A 15,875-nucleotide genomic window follows, 5' to 3' on the forward strand; every position below is an offset into this window, starting at 1 on the left:
TTTGTACTGGGATGCAGTCCCCCCCCCCCTCCCCCCTCAATTTTATTTCGTTATCATAATATATTTTGAGATTTTTGCTTTAAAAAAATGAACAGATACTATATTGCAACAAAGTCAATAATATTTTATTTAAAAAAAAAAAAGAGAATTGAGTTGAGCTTAAGTATTTAATTATTTTTCTTTAACATTCATGAATTTAATTGTTATTTTGACATTTCTCAAAAAAAAAAAAAATTGTTATTTGACATTCACCAACACCAAGGTTGATTCTGCGAAGATGGCCCAACAACCAAGCCCGAACCCGAGTCCGCCCGCGCCGCCTCTCCACCAGATGGATGTGGACGAAGACGACGATACCGTGGTTGATTCCGCGAAGATGGCCCAACATCCAAGCCCGAACCCGACTCCGCCCGCGCCGCCGCTCCACCAGATAGATGCGGACGAAGACGACGATACCGTGAAGCAACTCCAAGAGTGCTCTGCTGTTTACCTAGCCTTACAGGTGTTCAAATCTTTTTTTTTTTAAGAAGTTATTTTGTATATTTACAGTGAAAAAAGGAATGCGAAACCCTAAAATGGAACTGATGATCCTTTGTTATGTGCAGGATTGCCTTGTTGAAAGCAACCGTAACTGGAAGTCTTGTCAACAGAGTAATTTTTTTAAAATAATAACTTTTAGTTCGAATTTGTAAGTTTCTAGTATATTGTGGTGAAATTTTAGTATATTATTGCAGAAGTTCAAGCATTGAAGGCTTGCAATGAGAAGAGAACGAACAGGAAGGGTAGTTGACTGTTAAACAAATTTTCCTTTTCACATTTGATTTGAGAATTAGGTTTTGACAGACTGATATCTCTAGAGATGATGAATTTCAATGCAGATTAGTATAGAAAGGGATCTTCAGTTCATTACTTTGCAGAATAATGTTGCATGGATTAATTGTTTGAATAATATGTATATCCAGAATATTGAGCCAATGAAAAATATGATTGTCTACTACTTGTCTCTTTTATACAGAGTGTCTGTGTTTTGATGATTGTGATATTATGAAGTTGCTGCATGTGGTCATTCTCATTTCTAGTTGGGCTTTGTGGTATTTTTGATTACTGGCAGATAGAAAAATGTTCCATTTGTTCATTTGTTGCTGTGTAATGGACAGTGAATTAATTGGCCTGACAGTGCCTACTGATACATTACAGATCTACAGAAGAAGGTTGATCCCAATTGGGGCAATCCAATCAAGTTGGTCAAGTTGTTGACTTGGTAACCACAAGGTTACAAGTTCGACTTCTAACCGGGGAGTGACCTATTGCTGGTAAGTTATGGGCAACCTAAGCTGGTTTGCCTTCTTGTGGTCTTTTGCCGACTAGGGTCACAAGACAGGATTTATCCCGTGCACACCCTCAGATAGTGATTGCGGGTTTCCCACGTCACTCGAAGATTGATCTCAACTTAAATATGGAGTACTACATAGGAGTGTTTTATTGTTACAACTTACAAAAGTATAATATACCTCATGTTTACTGTCATAGAGGATATTTGCAGGGTTTCCATTATTTCATAAGATATCTTTAGTTATAGTTAGTTAGTTAGAAGATTGTGAAATAGGAAAAAGAAATGTGTTCAGTCTAATCCACTGAGAACCATTTTCAACAGCTTTCATGTGCTGAAATCAGCTACTTCTTGGTGTTATACATAACAGATAAGGCATACATAGAGTTGGGAAATGACTTCATAATACATATATCACTAAGAGGCTAAGTCCATGGGCAGAGAATTTGCAGAAAAAGAAAAGAAGAATAGGTTTCACTGCCAATTTCATGCACCTGCCTTCCCAGCTCCAGCCAGCCACCTGCCATGAATACTCAGTCAAAGAATCTATTCACCCCAAGAATATGCATTGTGAACTTGGAGTTTTGGTCCTTTTAACTTTTGTGGCATTTTTACCTATAGTCCTCGACTATCATTTTTTTTCACTATCAATCCTTCGGCTTTGAATTCTTTTACCACTTTTAGTCAATCTTGTGAGTTTTCTGCCCAAACATCGTTTGAAACCGATATGTGCACAGCATGTGTTTGGCCGGAAACTTGAAAGGACTAAAAGTGGAAAGAAATTCAAAGCCAATGGGCTAGTAGTGAAAAAATGATAGTTGAGAGCTACAAGTGGAAACACCACAAAAGTTGAAGGACCAAAAGTGCCTCCTCTAATCAAAGAAACCAAGAATTGTGTGTAATGAGCTTCTCAAGTAGAAAATGCTTTTTGCATTTTAAAAGACAAAGGTGATTACCATTTCAGCCTTTTATGCACATGAAAACAGGAAGAAGTGTAAATTCATGACTGTCTATTGGTTCAGTTACTGCAATGAAAATACGAAATAGGCGGGGTAAGCTAGAAACCAAGCAATAACCCTCCAACGCAGAAAAGAAAACCGGGAGAAGATGATTGAAACTCACAGGTCAGATGGTCAGCTATGGAATAACGGTTTGTGAAGATTGATATAGCGATACAGTTGGATGATAAGACTGCAGTTCAGAGATACCACTTCTCACCGGTGGAGAAGCTTCCGATCCCGGAGGAGTGTAAAATACTTCAGACACCATTTCCCCTTCTCCATTTCCTTCACAGCAGTCAGTGGTTCTAACACCTGACTATCACAAGTTTAAGAATATAATAGCAATTATAAAACAAAGCAGTACAGAAAAACATGGCTTCAATCAAGCAATTGGAAGATGGACGATACAGGAGCATATTTGAGATCTTCGCCACAAGTAGTATTTAGAGCTCTTTTTAGTACTACTGACTCTGTTACAATGTAGTATCTGCCATAACTATTTTCTCAACCTACTGAAGCACAAAGAGTCAATATTGCCCCCACTGAGACTCGAACCCATGACTTTCCATATGGGAAAGTCATTTCATGCCAAGGTCATTGGCCAATGTATAATCCTCTAGTCACATTGAAAAACATAATTGCGTTTACTTCAATTCTCCAGTTTTTCAATAAAATAGATTGGAGAAGTGTACAAGTAAACGTATTCTCTATTTTCCCTTCTCCAATTTTTCATTTCTTCAAAAAAATTGAGAATATAGAACTATGTGCTGTCCTAGATGTGCCTATCAAAGTGAAAGCCAAACCTAGTAATAATCACAACCAGCACTCTATAGCAACTTATCAGATATTCAAGAGCAAGCACAACTGCACAAATGAAGTTGTCACAAGGAGAAAATAAGTTTGCATAAAAAATTTGATCTGCCATTCTCATACATGGAATAAGTCTTTAATATATACGATGATGATTGTTATATCATCTGTTCGGGTTTCATGCTGTAGCCATCTTTTGTATGATTTTGCAGCGATTGCTGAGCATGCATCTTTTGGATCTGGGTATTTGCTTACCTACAAGAAATGAATGTAAATGATAAATTAGTCATGGAGATCCAAGAATAATCCTACCAGATGACTACTTTTGAGGGAAAAAGCATGAATCAAGGTTGATTCAACCAACCTGAAGATCCAGAAAATTTTTGGCCCTAATGGAAAAATTTCCCAAATATTATATGCAGTAAATTGGTTACCTTAAATATTCCTTGTTATTCTGTCATTAGCTTAAATTCAATAAACTTCATTATGTGCAATGGAGAATGCATTAAATGCAAATTAAATGTCCAATTTCAGAGCACATCATGAAGCATTCTTTTAACATGAATTCTTCAAAACAAGGGTTACTTTGCAAAAATTCCCTCGCCCCCCACACCCCAGCTTGACAGATAGTGGAGAAGTAAATCACGGTGACTCAATGACCTATTAGGTGGGAGGACCAGTGCCTAGTGCCTACAAAGAGACCACCACATTGGATGAAACTCCTACACTACGGCTGTCAGGACTCGATCATGTGTTCTTGTCCATAATCGCTACCCAGGAACCAACTGAGCTGTCCGTGCGGGCAAAAAAAAGGGTTAGTTTTCTTTTAGCAAAACTCATCAGTGTTTGATACCACTGTCTGAATTTTGATCAAATCTTGTCATAATACATATGCATCATCTGTTAAATGCATCTTGTTAGGACCATTTCAAAGTAGTTGAACAGGAATACAGACATCTCTAGATTAAAAAATGTAAATACTCCACAATGTAATCAACTATTTACAATTGACAAGTTGCAATGAACTTGGAATACTTAATAAATGTAGATATGCATATTACATACTGATCAACAAGGAAAGCTAAATGCCACATTATCAGTTTGAAAGCACAGAATCACATGATAGAGGAAAATACATAACGGTATTCTATTAAACATTATTGAACTCACCATGTCCACCACGGTTTGGCTGGAGAGGAACTCAAAGACGCCATCACTTGCAACTACAAAAAAGGGATGATTAGCGTTTAGCTGTACTGTTGATACCTCGGGAGTAGCAACAACGCCAATTTTCTCTGCTATACTATCCCCAATGCTCCGTGTAAAGGCAGTCCCGGGATACATCCCGTTTTGAAACCACAACCTAGGTGGATCACTGCCGTCCTTCTCCTCATCACCCCATGACTGAATTTCTGGATCCTTAAGTCCCTCTACTTGATCGACACTCAGAACTCTAGCCCCGCAAAGCTTCACTCTGTTGCATTCGTCGTTCCTGAAAGGAGTCTGGTCAGAGGACAAGTTTCTAGCCACAACTCTATTCCCTTCCTTAACAGCTAGCACCGCCCGTGAATCACCTACGTTTGCAACATACAACATGTTCCCAACAAGTAGAGCCGTTATAGCAGTTGTCCCGCTCATAGAATCATCTATACTGCTATTGTGAAGCTCCTCGTTAGTCGTTAAAAACGCAGAATTGTAAGCCTTGACAGGATCATCCAACAATGTAGGATCATTTGACATAATCTCCACTAACCTATCCTTAACAAAGACCGAGCATTCTGTACCAAACTGCCCATGCCCATCAAACACACCAAAGAAATGCACATTTGGATTATCCAGTAGCTGCGTGTTAACACAATAGCAATCTTGATTTTCCTTCTCAGGGGATTCGGGGTAAAAACCGCGCTGTGTAAGAACAGAACACTCTAACTTCAAGTTCTCAGAAGGCACATGAGCAACACATGATGAACAAACTGCAGAAATATGTTTTTTACCCAAATTTTCCCTGTTATCCCCATCTGAAGATTTAGGGTGTTTACAACAACATTTCCCATGAATACATCCCATTTCTCAACCCAAATTAAAGTACCCACACAACCCCCCACCACCAACTATTTGTGAACAATCTTGACAGAAACAAAAGCCCTCAAACTGCAGAGAATCAAAATTCTCAATGAAAATGGACAAATGGGTATGCACTAAATTGCAGCATGCCCACTAAAATATGGGCATTCAATGGATGATCCACTGGAATCAAAACCCAGAGATAAACAGAATTCTTGTTCAGAAATATGCAACTGGGTATTCTCCAAATTGTAATGCTGCTTCAGAAATATGGGTTTCCAAGCAAAGCCATTTGTTGATGATACCAAAGAACCCTAGGAAATATCAACAGAAGAAAAAGTTAATTCACAAGAAAATTCATCAAGATTAGAATAACACAATCCAGAAGAAATGATCAAGGAGGGAAAAGAGGATGAATGGGGAAATATTAATATATTATAATTTAATAAAAAATAACATAAAAATTACTCCGTAAAATGAAGAAAAAGATCAACACGGAGATGCAACAGATAGGGACGATTCTGAGGTGATCATGTAAAGAAATGTAAGCAGAAGAGGACAGGAGGTGTTGGGTTTGTGGGGTCTCTTTCCAGGCATAGAAAATGAAAATTGGGCAAAATAATCCTGGAAAAGAAGATTGGGATACAGATATTTATGAGATGTTATTCATTACATTTTTGCTAATGTGGGGAGAAATGGGATATGAAATTGTGAAATTAAGGGATTTGGGGATTGGGAAAATGAGGTTTGGTAAAGGGTTTTTTGGTTTTTATGCGTGTGAGGTACCATCCATCATGCTGTTGCTCATGCATGAGATGGCCATTTGTGCATTACCTCCAATGGAGCAGAGAAATTAGACAAAGGAAAAAGACAATTTTTTTTTTTGGGGGGGGGGGGGGGGGTAAAATGAAAAATGCACACTTTCCTCCCTTTTCTCCCCCTAAAGTCCTAACAAACTCTCTATTTAATTTTTACCCACTTTTCAAAAGGAAAAACACAATTTACATCCAACTTTTTTTTTGTCTAATTGTAAAGTCAAAAACATCAACCATGCATATAGAGAAGTTAATACACATATGAATTAGATAGTATTGATAGGGATATACATAGTGTATATATATGTTTTCGACTGTTACATCGCTCTTTTTGACTGGCGAGATCAGGAGGCTGATCTTGACAAGTGGGTATCATGTGAACTGTCGATCTCTTCAACCATTCCATCATCTCAAGTTATCTCGGATTAGGCATGTGGCGTAATCAACCAATAGTTGGATGTCACATACTCTTGTCGACGAAATCTCGACATGTGCTCCTAATTTAATACTATACAGGCTAATTTGCTCCCTAAAAGAATGGACTTTTGGACCTGAAAACTCTAAGTGTATCCCAACCTGTCTAGAGCTTCCCGACTATAGAATCTAAAAACATCTTGTATACTAAGAGTTCTTGATATATGAAGCCGCACTAATTTAACCCACAATTCAACATATGGTCTTGACATTAGACATCAACGTAGTGTATTGTCCCTAGACCCTAGATAATTAACGTTATTAGATATCATTGTTGTCTTTTCTCAATTTAAGTTGGAAGTGTTTATTGTTCCTTTGTTAGGTACGAGAGAATGTGTGCTTAGGCGAACGAGGTAGTTCAGGTCAATTCTTATTCACCAATATAAATCGTATGATTGTAAATGACTAATAGACTTTTTTCAAGAATTAGCGCATATTACTCTAATCAAACAATCAAAAGAGCAACCTAAGGTTGTACTACAAGGTAAAGTTAGTAGGAAAAAGTAGCATTATTTTTATTTTTTTTAACCAAAAAAAACTCCGTAAATTTTTTTATGAGAGAAATCGTAATTATTATCCCAAATGTATAGATTAGGTAGACACATTATTATAGCTCTAAGTAGAAATGATTTGACATCCTACCTTGTTGACAATATAATATAAATATGGACAAAATATTATCGCATTCTATAGTGTTTATAAAATTATGAACCACTTCATTTATTATTTTAAGATTTTGCATCATACTTATCCATTACATATCTTCTAATATAAAAAAGCCCTAGCAAGTGCAGTAAATGCATTTTTGGCATAGTTCCCGCTCAGTTCAAAACGCTGCCGTTTAGGGATAGGGAGGATTAGGAATGCATATGGTTGTTCGACTTAGAATGAAACCCGTAGTAAAAGGGATGTGGTTGTTCGACTGCCAACTTCTCTATGCTTTTGTTATTTATTGTGCCTCTTGGGATTATCATTTTAATTAAATCTTTGGCTTTCCGATGAAAGTCTATTCGATATCCGAAATAGACAGTGTATCTTTGGCTTTCCGATGAAAGCCTATTCGATATTCGAAAAGCCTCAAGACTTTTTTTCCTATAAAACACCCGAGATCAAATCCATTTGAGCCCAAACTGCAGCAATTTGTTTCGTATAAAATTACAAATCATCATCAACGGAAAAAATGGCTCAGCCGTAGAAGAACCTCCTGTATTTTCATGGCGGCGGCGCCGGATGAGGCGGGAGACGATCGAATGTGGAGAAGGCTCAAACCATTATGCATGCAAAAAAAACAAAACAACAACAAAAGAGAATAATCATGGAAAGAGATAGACAAAAAGGAGTCAGACATGAAGAAACCACCTTCTACAGGTAGAGATTGTGGATTGTCCTTATATCTTAGTCATTTCCATTGAGAAAAGAACATAAGCTCAAATTAGAACAAGAATCATTTTAGAATGTCAACCACTTAGAAGAGATTGAAGCTGTGTTGCAGTAAATATGAAGACAGATTTGTAGACATGCAGTGATTTAAGTTGTGTTGCAGATATGAACATCCAATTATCTCTTTTGTAGTTTGTACGTACTGCAGTTTTTTTTGGTATTGTACTCAATAATAATAGTTGACTAAAAATATCCTCTTATTTTTTATTTGTTTTGATTGCATATAAATAGATATACTAGAGCATTCTTGGATTGAAATATGAATATTTATTTAGTTTAGTCAAATACAGGTACAGAGAGTTTAAGTAATGCAGTTTTTCAAGCTACGGGCAAAAACATGAAAGCAGCAATAGTAAGGACATTGAATGTTAGTTTAGTTTATTTTGTTTAGTATGAAAGTATGAAAGAAGCAATAATTATTAGTATGCACCTTTTACTGTCATGCGAATTTTAAAGGATGAAAACACAGTGTCTATCTATTGTTCTTTTCTATAGAATACTATTTGTTTTTGTTTACTTAAACATGACTGATCTTAAGGTTTGTTTTTTATATATATTTGAAAAACAATTAGGAAGCATCTGCAGGTGATGCATTAAACAGTTCAACTATTGCAGCTTAAGCATCTGCAGTGCAACTATGTTAATAAATGATTTAGCTGATCCAATTATTCTATGCTATATACAGTTTTTATCCTTTTATCATATTATTTGCAAATATCATTATCTTATTTAAGAATTCTAACTATAACACAATAAAAAGAATGTTTACTTCAAAAACTACAGGAAATGTTTAGAGAAATAAAATTGTCTGTATAGAGATATGTATTTTTCCTTTTCAAGAAGAAATAAATTCTGTTTCAAACAGGCATATTAAATCAGCTACTAATTCTTATATAAAATGTTGTTTTGTAACTACAAGTATAGTGTGTACATTAATTAGGAATGAGGAATTCCAGTATACTATTCAATGGTTATCAATTAGGAATGAGGAATTCAAGCATACTAATCCATGGTTTTATTTTTAGGAAAACCAATGTGGTTATATCACCATTCCTTTCTACATAAATTGGATCAAGTAAAGATGTTGGAGTGTATGATGTGTAATTACAGTTAAGGATGGATTCAGTTTCAATGTATGTAATTTTAATTAAGTTTTAGGTAGTATTTCAGCATATTTCAGAATATATTTTAGTAACATTTATAAAACAAAAATAAGCAGTCATCAACCAATTGAAATGTATTACCAGAAAGAATTTTTGAAAATGCCTAAAGTACATGCCATACAATGCATTTGGACTTAGACTATTGATTGGCTATGATCACTATTAGTTGGTAAATAATAAGCTTTTTGTAACTTTAAAATGCTAAAATTCAAAGTGCTACTCAAAGCAGCCTTTTCAATTAGCTTTTTGAGAAAAGAAATTATACCAAACAGCTATCAGCTAACAGCTAATTTATCAAACAACTTTCTACAATCAACAAATGTTATCAACAAATCATACATTCTAACCTAAACAGCCAATCCAATCAGCTAACAACCATTTACCAAACAGGACCTTTGACTTCTGTAAAAAATTTAGTTATATTGTCCGCTAATCAAATTTCTACACAATAAACTAAAGTCATTGCAATGGAGTTGAGAAATCTCAATTTTTTGAAAGAAAAAAAAAATCATTTTTATACATGGACAATAGTACGTGGTTCTATCTAGAGTTAGCAATGGTAAGGGTCCCGGACTAATGTTGTCTACAAAGAAGTTTTTAGCAATTTGTAACTACAATTTGTAAATTTTAGTTTTAATGTTTAGGCTTTTTGTAATATTTATATCGAGTATATTTTAATGTATTTGTAATACATGAATTGAATTTATGCTTATATTAAGTTGTACAATTTTGAATTAATAGTAATATTATTAAATTGTCTAATATTCACGCGGATAGCATATTAGGGTCAATTGTACCATTAGTAATCCAATTGGATTGAAAATATTAATATGCAGTGACTCAAATACTGTTAGTACGTACTTTAGGTACTAACGTTGTTTACCATGAAATTTTTAATAATGTGTAATGTTCAATTTATATTTTATTAATTAATAATAATAAGTTTTGGTTTTTAATTTAATTTTAAATTCATGTATATATTTATTATATTTAAATTAGGTCTATCATAAAGAACTTGAAGTAATTATAATAATATATATCTCACTATAACACAACAACAATATATCTAATATTTAGTTCGTGCAATCGCACGGGTATAATACTAGTATCAATTATATATCAATAGCTATCATTCCTTAAGGCTTCAACCGCTAGCTCCAAGATTTTAATAATTAATAGTCTTTTGTTTAGAAGTTTTTGATTTTTAATGGATCTTTAAAAGAAAATCATTTAAACGATTGTTACAACATTAAAATTATTATACTATCAATATATCCCAAGATTAAACATCTATATAAATAAGAATTATAAATCCAAATTTATTTAATTTAATAATTTAACTTGATTATTATGACTGACATTTTGCTAACTAGTATGAATTGTCTTTCTTCCCAAAAGCTTGAATCCTAAATCTCAATGACTTAGGGTCCGTTTGGAAAAAAGGAAAATGACTTCTGGAAATGTTTTCTGGAAAATGAGTCATTTTCCGGAAAACAGTTTAATTTCCAGTGTTTGGATGTGTTATGGAAAACTATCTTTGTGTGTTTGGTTCATTTTCTGGAAAATGGATAGAATTGTATAATTAAACATTATAATTTTTTTATTTAAAATATAAAAAAATTATAATAGTTATTAAAATAATGGTATTTAATTAAAAAAAATAGAATTTATAAAAAAATAAAAAATAAAAAAATAAAAACAATTTTAAAAAAATGTAGCAAAGGTTTCTGGCAGTTTCCCCACCTCCTTGGTCCATGGTCATGGGTGATATGGCTTGGTTTTGGTCGAAAACATGCAAAACAGCTATTCTGGTGATTCCGTAAAATGACTTACGAAATAAAATTCCGTAAGTCATTTTCCGGAAAAATGAACTGATTTTCCTTAGTCAACGGAAAACATTTTCCGTTGACCACATTTTCCGAACGTTGCCAAACACAGAAAACTCGGAAAACATTTTCTGGAAGTCATTTTACAGGTTACCAAACACACCCTTAGGGGTCGTTTGGTTCACGGAATGTTAGATTACGTTAGGGAATGTTAGATTGCTGGGAATGTTAGATTACTGGGAATGTTAGATTACTGTCTTTGGTAAAAATTAGGCTATATAATATAAACATGCATGTTTGGTTGAATTTATTGTTTATGTTATAATGGTTATTTTACCTTAATACTCTCATATTGCAAATCACCTTGCAAACATGAACATGTGTCAAACTACTACAATATAATGTTCTTTCTTTTTCAAATTTATGTTTTCCCATATCTAGTCCTCTTTCATAAAAATAAAATAAATAAAATAAAGTTCAAAAATCAAGCTTTCACCTTGATGTATGTTAAGGGCAAAGAATGTAAAATGGCAAGGAAATCTAACATTACCTAAGATGAGCAAGGGAATCACATTCCCTCAAAAACAAGAAAAAGTGTGATGTGGAGGCAATGTTTGATTCCAAGGGAATGTTATATAACTCCAACCAAACATAGAAATGCTAGATAACCAACCCAATGTAACCCAAGTTATACTATATAACCCAAACCAAACGCTCCCTTAGAGTAACTCAGCAATCTTGTCTTTCTTCCCAAAATGTTGAATTTTGAGAGATTGCTCCCACACCCTCAAGTCATTGGTGAGACTTGATCCCTGGTTTTTCTTTCCAAACTTCACCTATGTGACCAATTGAGTTGCTCATGCTAAAATTTTTTCCTGATTCCACCTCCTAATTTTCAATTATATATGTAAGAGTATTTAATTCATTAGTTACTTTTATATTTGATTAACAAGAATATATATATATAAATCTGTTCAAATGTGGCCGCGCCTTCCCGTGCTGCCGTGCGATTTACACCACTCAATATTAAGAAATACATCACTCAATGTTAACAAATGCACCACAATGAAATTGCATAAAAGCACCTCATAACCCCCTTGTTTCTAATTGTGCATTTTTTAACACTGTGTGGTGTATTTTTTTCATACGTAGTGATGTGTACCTAATAGTGCATATTTGTATGGTGCATTTCTTAACATTGAGTGGTGTAAACCGCACCGACCGTACAGGAAGGCACGACCACACCTGATTATGACCCTATATATATATATATATATATATATATATATATATATATATATATATATATATAATCACGTTAAGAGATAAATATTATTAGGTAAAATTAGAATGAAAATAGAATTATTATATTCATTCAAAACAGGGGCTAAAACCAGCCCACTTAGTGTGGGCATGCATAAATTAGACTAGTCAAAATTGGCCTATAAATCTATAATTTCTAATATTAGCAACATATTGGCCCATATCAAGTTATCAACATCTTATTTACTGACATTGCTGCGGTTGTTATGCCAGGGAGGCGGGTTCACCTTACAATGTGGACTTGAGTTTATATTCATAATTTTAAAATTTTATATTTACAATTTTAGAATTCTATGTTCACAATTACAGAACTCTATATTCACAATTTCATAACTCTATATTCACAATTTCATAATCCTATAGTCAACAGTATAACACAATTTTTGAATCTATATAACAAAATTTTGAATATATAGTTCAAAAATTGTGAATATTGAGTAATGTAATTGTGTATATTAAGATCTAAAATTGTGAATATAAAGTTCTAAAATCGTGAACATAAAATTGTAAACATAGAATTCTAAAATTATGAACATAACATTCTAAAATTGTGAACATAGACCTGGATCCACATTGCAATGTGGACCCGGGTCCATAGCATAATTTGCCGCATTGCTGCCATTCCACTTCAAATTTCAAAAGCTCTCTTAATCTTGTCCTGAAATAGTTGGCGGAATAAGGAAACCTAATTTTCATATTAGAATTATAAAATTTTGATTATTGTCAATACGTTCTATGTTGAATATATCGCATAGGTGATTTCTATTGCGTTTCACCTTTTATAGTATGTGGGTCATCGTATAAGAGCGAACACTATTGATTGAGTCGTGACTATGAATTTCCTTCCTTATCCCAAAAATAAAATAAAATAAAAATTCTTTACTCTCTTAGCTAGTGTATATTATGAGCAATTGAATTAGTTTGGTTAATCCTTCACCTTCATTTTTACTTATTTGATCATATATTGAAACTCCCATATTAAAAGTAATGATGCTGAAATATAACTTTAACTTACCTACAAATTACATCGATATGGTCTAAACTCACAAAGTGGATTTTATTATTCCATGGAAATAAAAGTGGGAGTTAAATATGAGCCAAAAGAAGACAAAACATAACCTTATTGGAGTGTGCTAAAGATGGAAAATAAAGTTGACTCCATGAATACATGTGTTTTTGAGTGTTCTCCAACCACTACAAATAAATATAATAATCAACAAAATATAGGCAACCTCAAAAATTGTACGTAGGCGTGACAAACCTATGTGGGATGCATTATCATGATGTTCCCCACATTTATATGTATTGTTCATCACATTATCATGCATGCATGCATAGCATTTCCACTGCTACGTATAATAACATTAATTAATCCCCTCTAATTAACCCAAAAAAATGAAGAAAAAAAGGGTTTTTAATTCTAATAGAAGAAATAAAAAAGGAAAAGAAAATACCCTAAAACCCCACTGCACCCTTTGTTTTGCTCCGCAACTCATTATATCACGAATCATACGAATCATGATCTATCTTATAAGATGAACCACTGAAATAACGTGATTTTAATATACTGAATATTCACTTTAATATGTTCATTTTTTCAGATTAATTTTATGTGTATTGAACGTTCAGTACACAAAAAATGAACATTCAGTATATTAAAAATGAACGTTTATCAGTAGTCCACATTATAATATAGATCACGATCCAGAGTATAATTTGTCACCGTCGGCCACTCATTTCCGGCGAGGAGTGAAAGTTTGGAACGTGACAGTCCCGGCCGTCGCCGGGAACTCATCCACGGCGCAACTCCGGCATTTCATCCCGAGCGCCTCGACGGCTTTGGCGGCGACTCTCTTCCACGCGCCGGCATTGTTCCCGTTGCACGTGAGCGCCACGCACATCTTCCCCGGCCGGAAAACTTGCACCACCTTGGTGAGGACCCGGTGGAGGTCATCGGCGGCGTTGCCGGAGCCGCCGACACACTCGTAGCTGGCGTAGCTGAAGCCGTCTTCGGGGGTGACGTGGATGGTGGAGTAACGGTCGCCATCAACGCCGTTCATGGAGTAGCCGCAAGGGTGGAACGCGAAGTCACAAACGGCGACGGCGTTAGGGTTTATGTAACGGATCCCGGTAGCGTCCGTCATGTCTTTCCCCAACGTGTCCGGTTCGGAAAAAAACTTCCGGGCCAGAACCGGGTCGAGCTCCGTCATACAAATTTCAACGGTGTATAAACCATCATCCTGGCCGTTCAAGATGGCGGGAGGGTGATCACGTGCGGAGAACACGTGCCAAGAATGAGAACTAATTTTCGACGGCATAATCGAAGCTTTTCTATAACAGAGATTTCCGGGCAATTCCTCTTCCAAGTAAAAAACCTCTTCTTGGAAGCTCGAATGGGGAAAAGGCTGAGCTTTGGGGAAAATAAAGTTGCCACGTGTATATCTACACTCCGACAACCTCAGCCCGATGTTTCCGGCCAGCTGGATCATCGGACGGACGGATTTCAGCAGCTGGGTGGTCCCACACGTCTTGATAATGATCTTGCTGGGGTACACAAACAAACTAGACTCCGACAAAACATAGGAATCGAAAAACCGGTTGCCCACGGCGGCGACGACGGTGCATTGCACGGCGTGCAAAACCGCCTCCAAGGATTCGAAATCGAGCAGGCGGAGGCCGGCCATTGCGGTGGCCGGATCGTCGCCGGAGAAGTGGAGCTCCAGCCTCTTTTCGAATCCTTCGAACCCGGAAACGGCCATTGATGACAACGTGGGGAAATGTGAAATGAAGAAAGTGTTTTTGAGGGATTTTAAGGTTGGGTTTGTGTGGTACTAGGTTGTGGTGGGAAAGGAGATGAGAGGAGGTGTCAAAACTGGAACAGGGAAACTGGGTATTTATAGGGGAAGAAAATGGAGATATGGCCCCATGGAGCTAGAGCTAGCTGTGTTGGTTCAATTCGACTAATCACTATATTTTATTGACTGATGAGGGAATTTTGCATGGTAACATAATTATCTTAGGAGCTCATCAGTTAATTTTAACTTATTTGACGACTCTTAAAGTTTGATTATGACTTATCAACTAATTAGCTTTTTGTAACAAACTTATTGCTTTAAAATGTTAAAATTCAAAAAGCTACTCAGAGTGGTTTTTTACCAGCTTTTTGAAAAATTCATTTTACATGTAATAAGCTAATTAACCATTAATTTATCAAACATCTTTCTATAATCAACTAATGCTATCAACTAGTCAAATTTACTAATCCAATGAACTAATAAGTATTTATCAAACACTCACTTTACCTTTTCTAATGCTCTTAGGCAGGTTAGGGTGGTTGTAGAGATTTAAAATTAGTCTAATTTAACCTGGAATACTTAAAAAGTTAGAGATATATATGGCCGGAAGATATGGGGGTGGGGGGTTGCATGCTTGTGAGGCAACCAATTAGAACAGTGATTGCAGGCATAATGAATACAAGATGATGGCCGTTTACTTTTCTTTTCTTTTCTTTCTTTTATTTAAAAAACAAAATATGTGGGAGATCTTTCTTTAGACAACAACATGAATCCTAATACATTCATTCCCATGCTACTTCTTGTTCTTCTCCCAAGAATGGATGAATGAGACCA

General features: G+C 35.3%; 3 protein-coding genes and 1 long non-coding RNA gene across 6 annotated transcripts; 2 read left to right on the forward strand and 2 right to left on the reverse strand.

The window, feature by feature from the left end:
• The first annotated feature begins 258 nt into the window (after positions 1–258).
• Positions 259–1,725, forward strand: LOC116002274. Its single transcript, XM_031242377.1, has 4 exons — positions 259–502; positions 606–651; positions 735–782; positions 1,198–1,725. The coding sequence occupies exons 1-4, from the start codon at positions 278–280 to the stop codon at positions 1,263–1,265; spliced, it is 387 nt and encodes a 128-aa protein (XP_031098237.1). The 5' UTR covers positions 259–277; the 3' UTR covers positions 1,266–1,725.
• LOC116002272 (probable protein phosphatase 2C 35) lies at positions 1,631–6,017 on the reverse strand. Of its 3 annotated transcripts, none has more exons than XM_031242376.1 (6): positions 5,674–6,017; positions 4,312–5,519; positions 3,265–3,396; positions 2,453–2,643; positions 2,287–2,355; positions 1,631–1,850 (listed from the first exon to the last, which is right to left on the reverse strand). In XM_031242376.1, the coding sequence occupies exons 2-4, from the start codon at positions 5,206–5,208 to the stop codon at positions 2,545–2,547; spliced, it is 1,128 nt and encodes a 375-aa protein (XP_031098236.1). In that variant the 5' UTR covers positions 5,209–5,519; positions 5,674–6,017; the 3' UTR covers positions 1,631–1,850; positions 2,287–2,355; positions 2,453–2,544. The 3 variants fall into 3 exon arrangements, with proteins under 3 accessions (XP_031098236.1, XP_031098234.1, XP_031098235.1); XM_031242374.1 differs by having other exon boundaries at positions 2,453–2,647; XM_031242375.1 differs by lacking the exon at positions 5,674–6,017 and having other exon boundaries at positions 2,453–2,647; positions 4,312–5,635.
• A 1,309-nt stretch (positions 6,018–7,326) lies between these two features.
• Positions 7,327–8,562, forward strand: LOC116003006. The gene is made up of 3 exons (XR_004094586.1): positions 7,327–7,862; positions 8,225–8,286; positions 8,507–8,562. It is a non-coding gene; the product is annotated as an uncharacterized LOC116003006 (long non-coding RNA).
• A 4,885-nt stretch (positions 8,563–13,447) lies between these two features.
• On the reverse strand, positions 13,448–15,060 carry LOC116003005 (S-adenosylmethionine decarboxylase proenzyme 4). The gene has a single exon (XM_031243188.1). The coding sequence runs from the start codon at positions 15,003–15,005 to the stop codon at positions 13,980–13,982; it is 1,026 nt and encodes a 341-aa protein (XP_031099048.1). The 5' UTR covers positions 15,006–15,060; the 3' UTR covers positions 13,448–13,979.
• Between the last annotated feature and the right edge of the window lie 815 nt (positions 15,061–15,875).

This window comes from Ipomoea triloba, chromosome 13, assembly GCF_003576645.1.
Source record: "Ipomoea triloba cultivar NCNSP0323 chromosome 13, ASM357664v1".
NCBI classification, from domain to species: Eukaryota; Viridiplantae; Streptophyta; class Magnoliopsida; order Solanales; family Convolvulaceae; genus Ipomoea; species Ipomoea triloba.

Coding starts and splice junctions, on each gene's coding strand:
- LOC116002274 (XM_031242377.1), top strand. CDS start 278: ATGGCCCAACAACCAAGCCCGAACCCGAGTCCGCCCGCGCCGCCTCTC. Junction 652..734: donor CTGGAAGTCTTGTCAACAGA/GTAATTTTTTTA, acceptor ATATTATTGCAG/AAGTTCAAGCATTGAAGGCT. Junction 783..1,197: donor GAAGAGAACGAACAGGAAGG/GTAGTTGACTGT, acceptor GATACATTACAG/ATCTACAGAAGAAGGTTGAT.
- LOC116002272 (XM_031242374.1), bottom strand. CDS start 5,208: ATGGGATGTATTCATGGGAAATGTTGTTGTAAACACCCTAAATCTTCA. Junction 3,397..4,311: donor GCCAAACCGTGGTGGACATG/GTGAGTTCAATA, acceptor CATTTCTTGTAG/GTAAGCAAATACCCAGATCC. Junction 2,648..3,264: donor ATATTAAAGACTTATTCCAT/GTATGAGAATGG, acceptor AACTTGTGATAG/TCAGGTGTTAGAACCACTGA.
- LOC116003005 (XM_031243188.1), bottom strand. CDS start 15,005: ATGGCCGTTTCCGGGTTCGAAGGATTCGAAAAGAGGCTGGAGCTCCAC.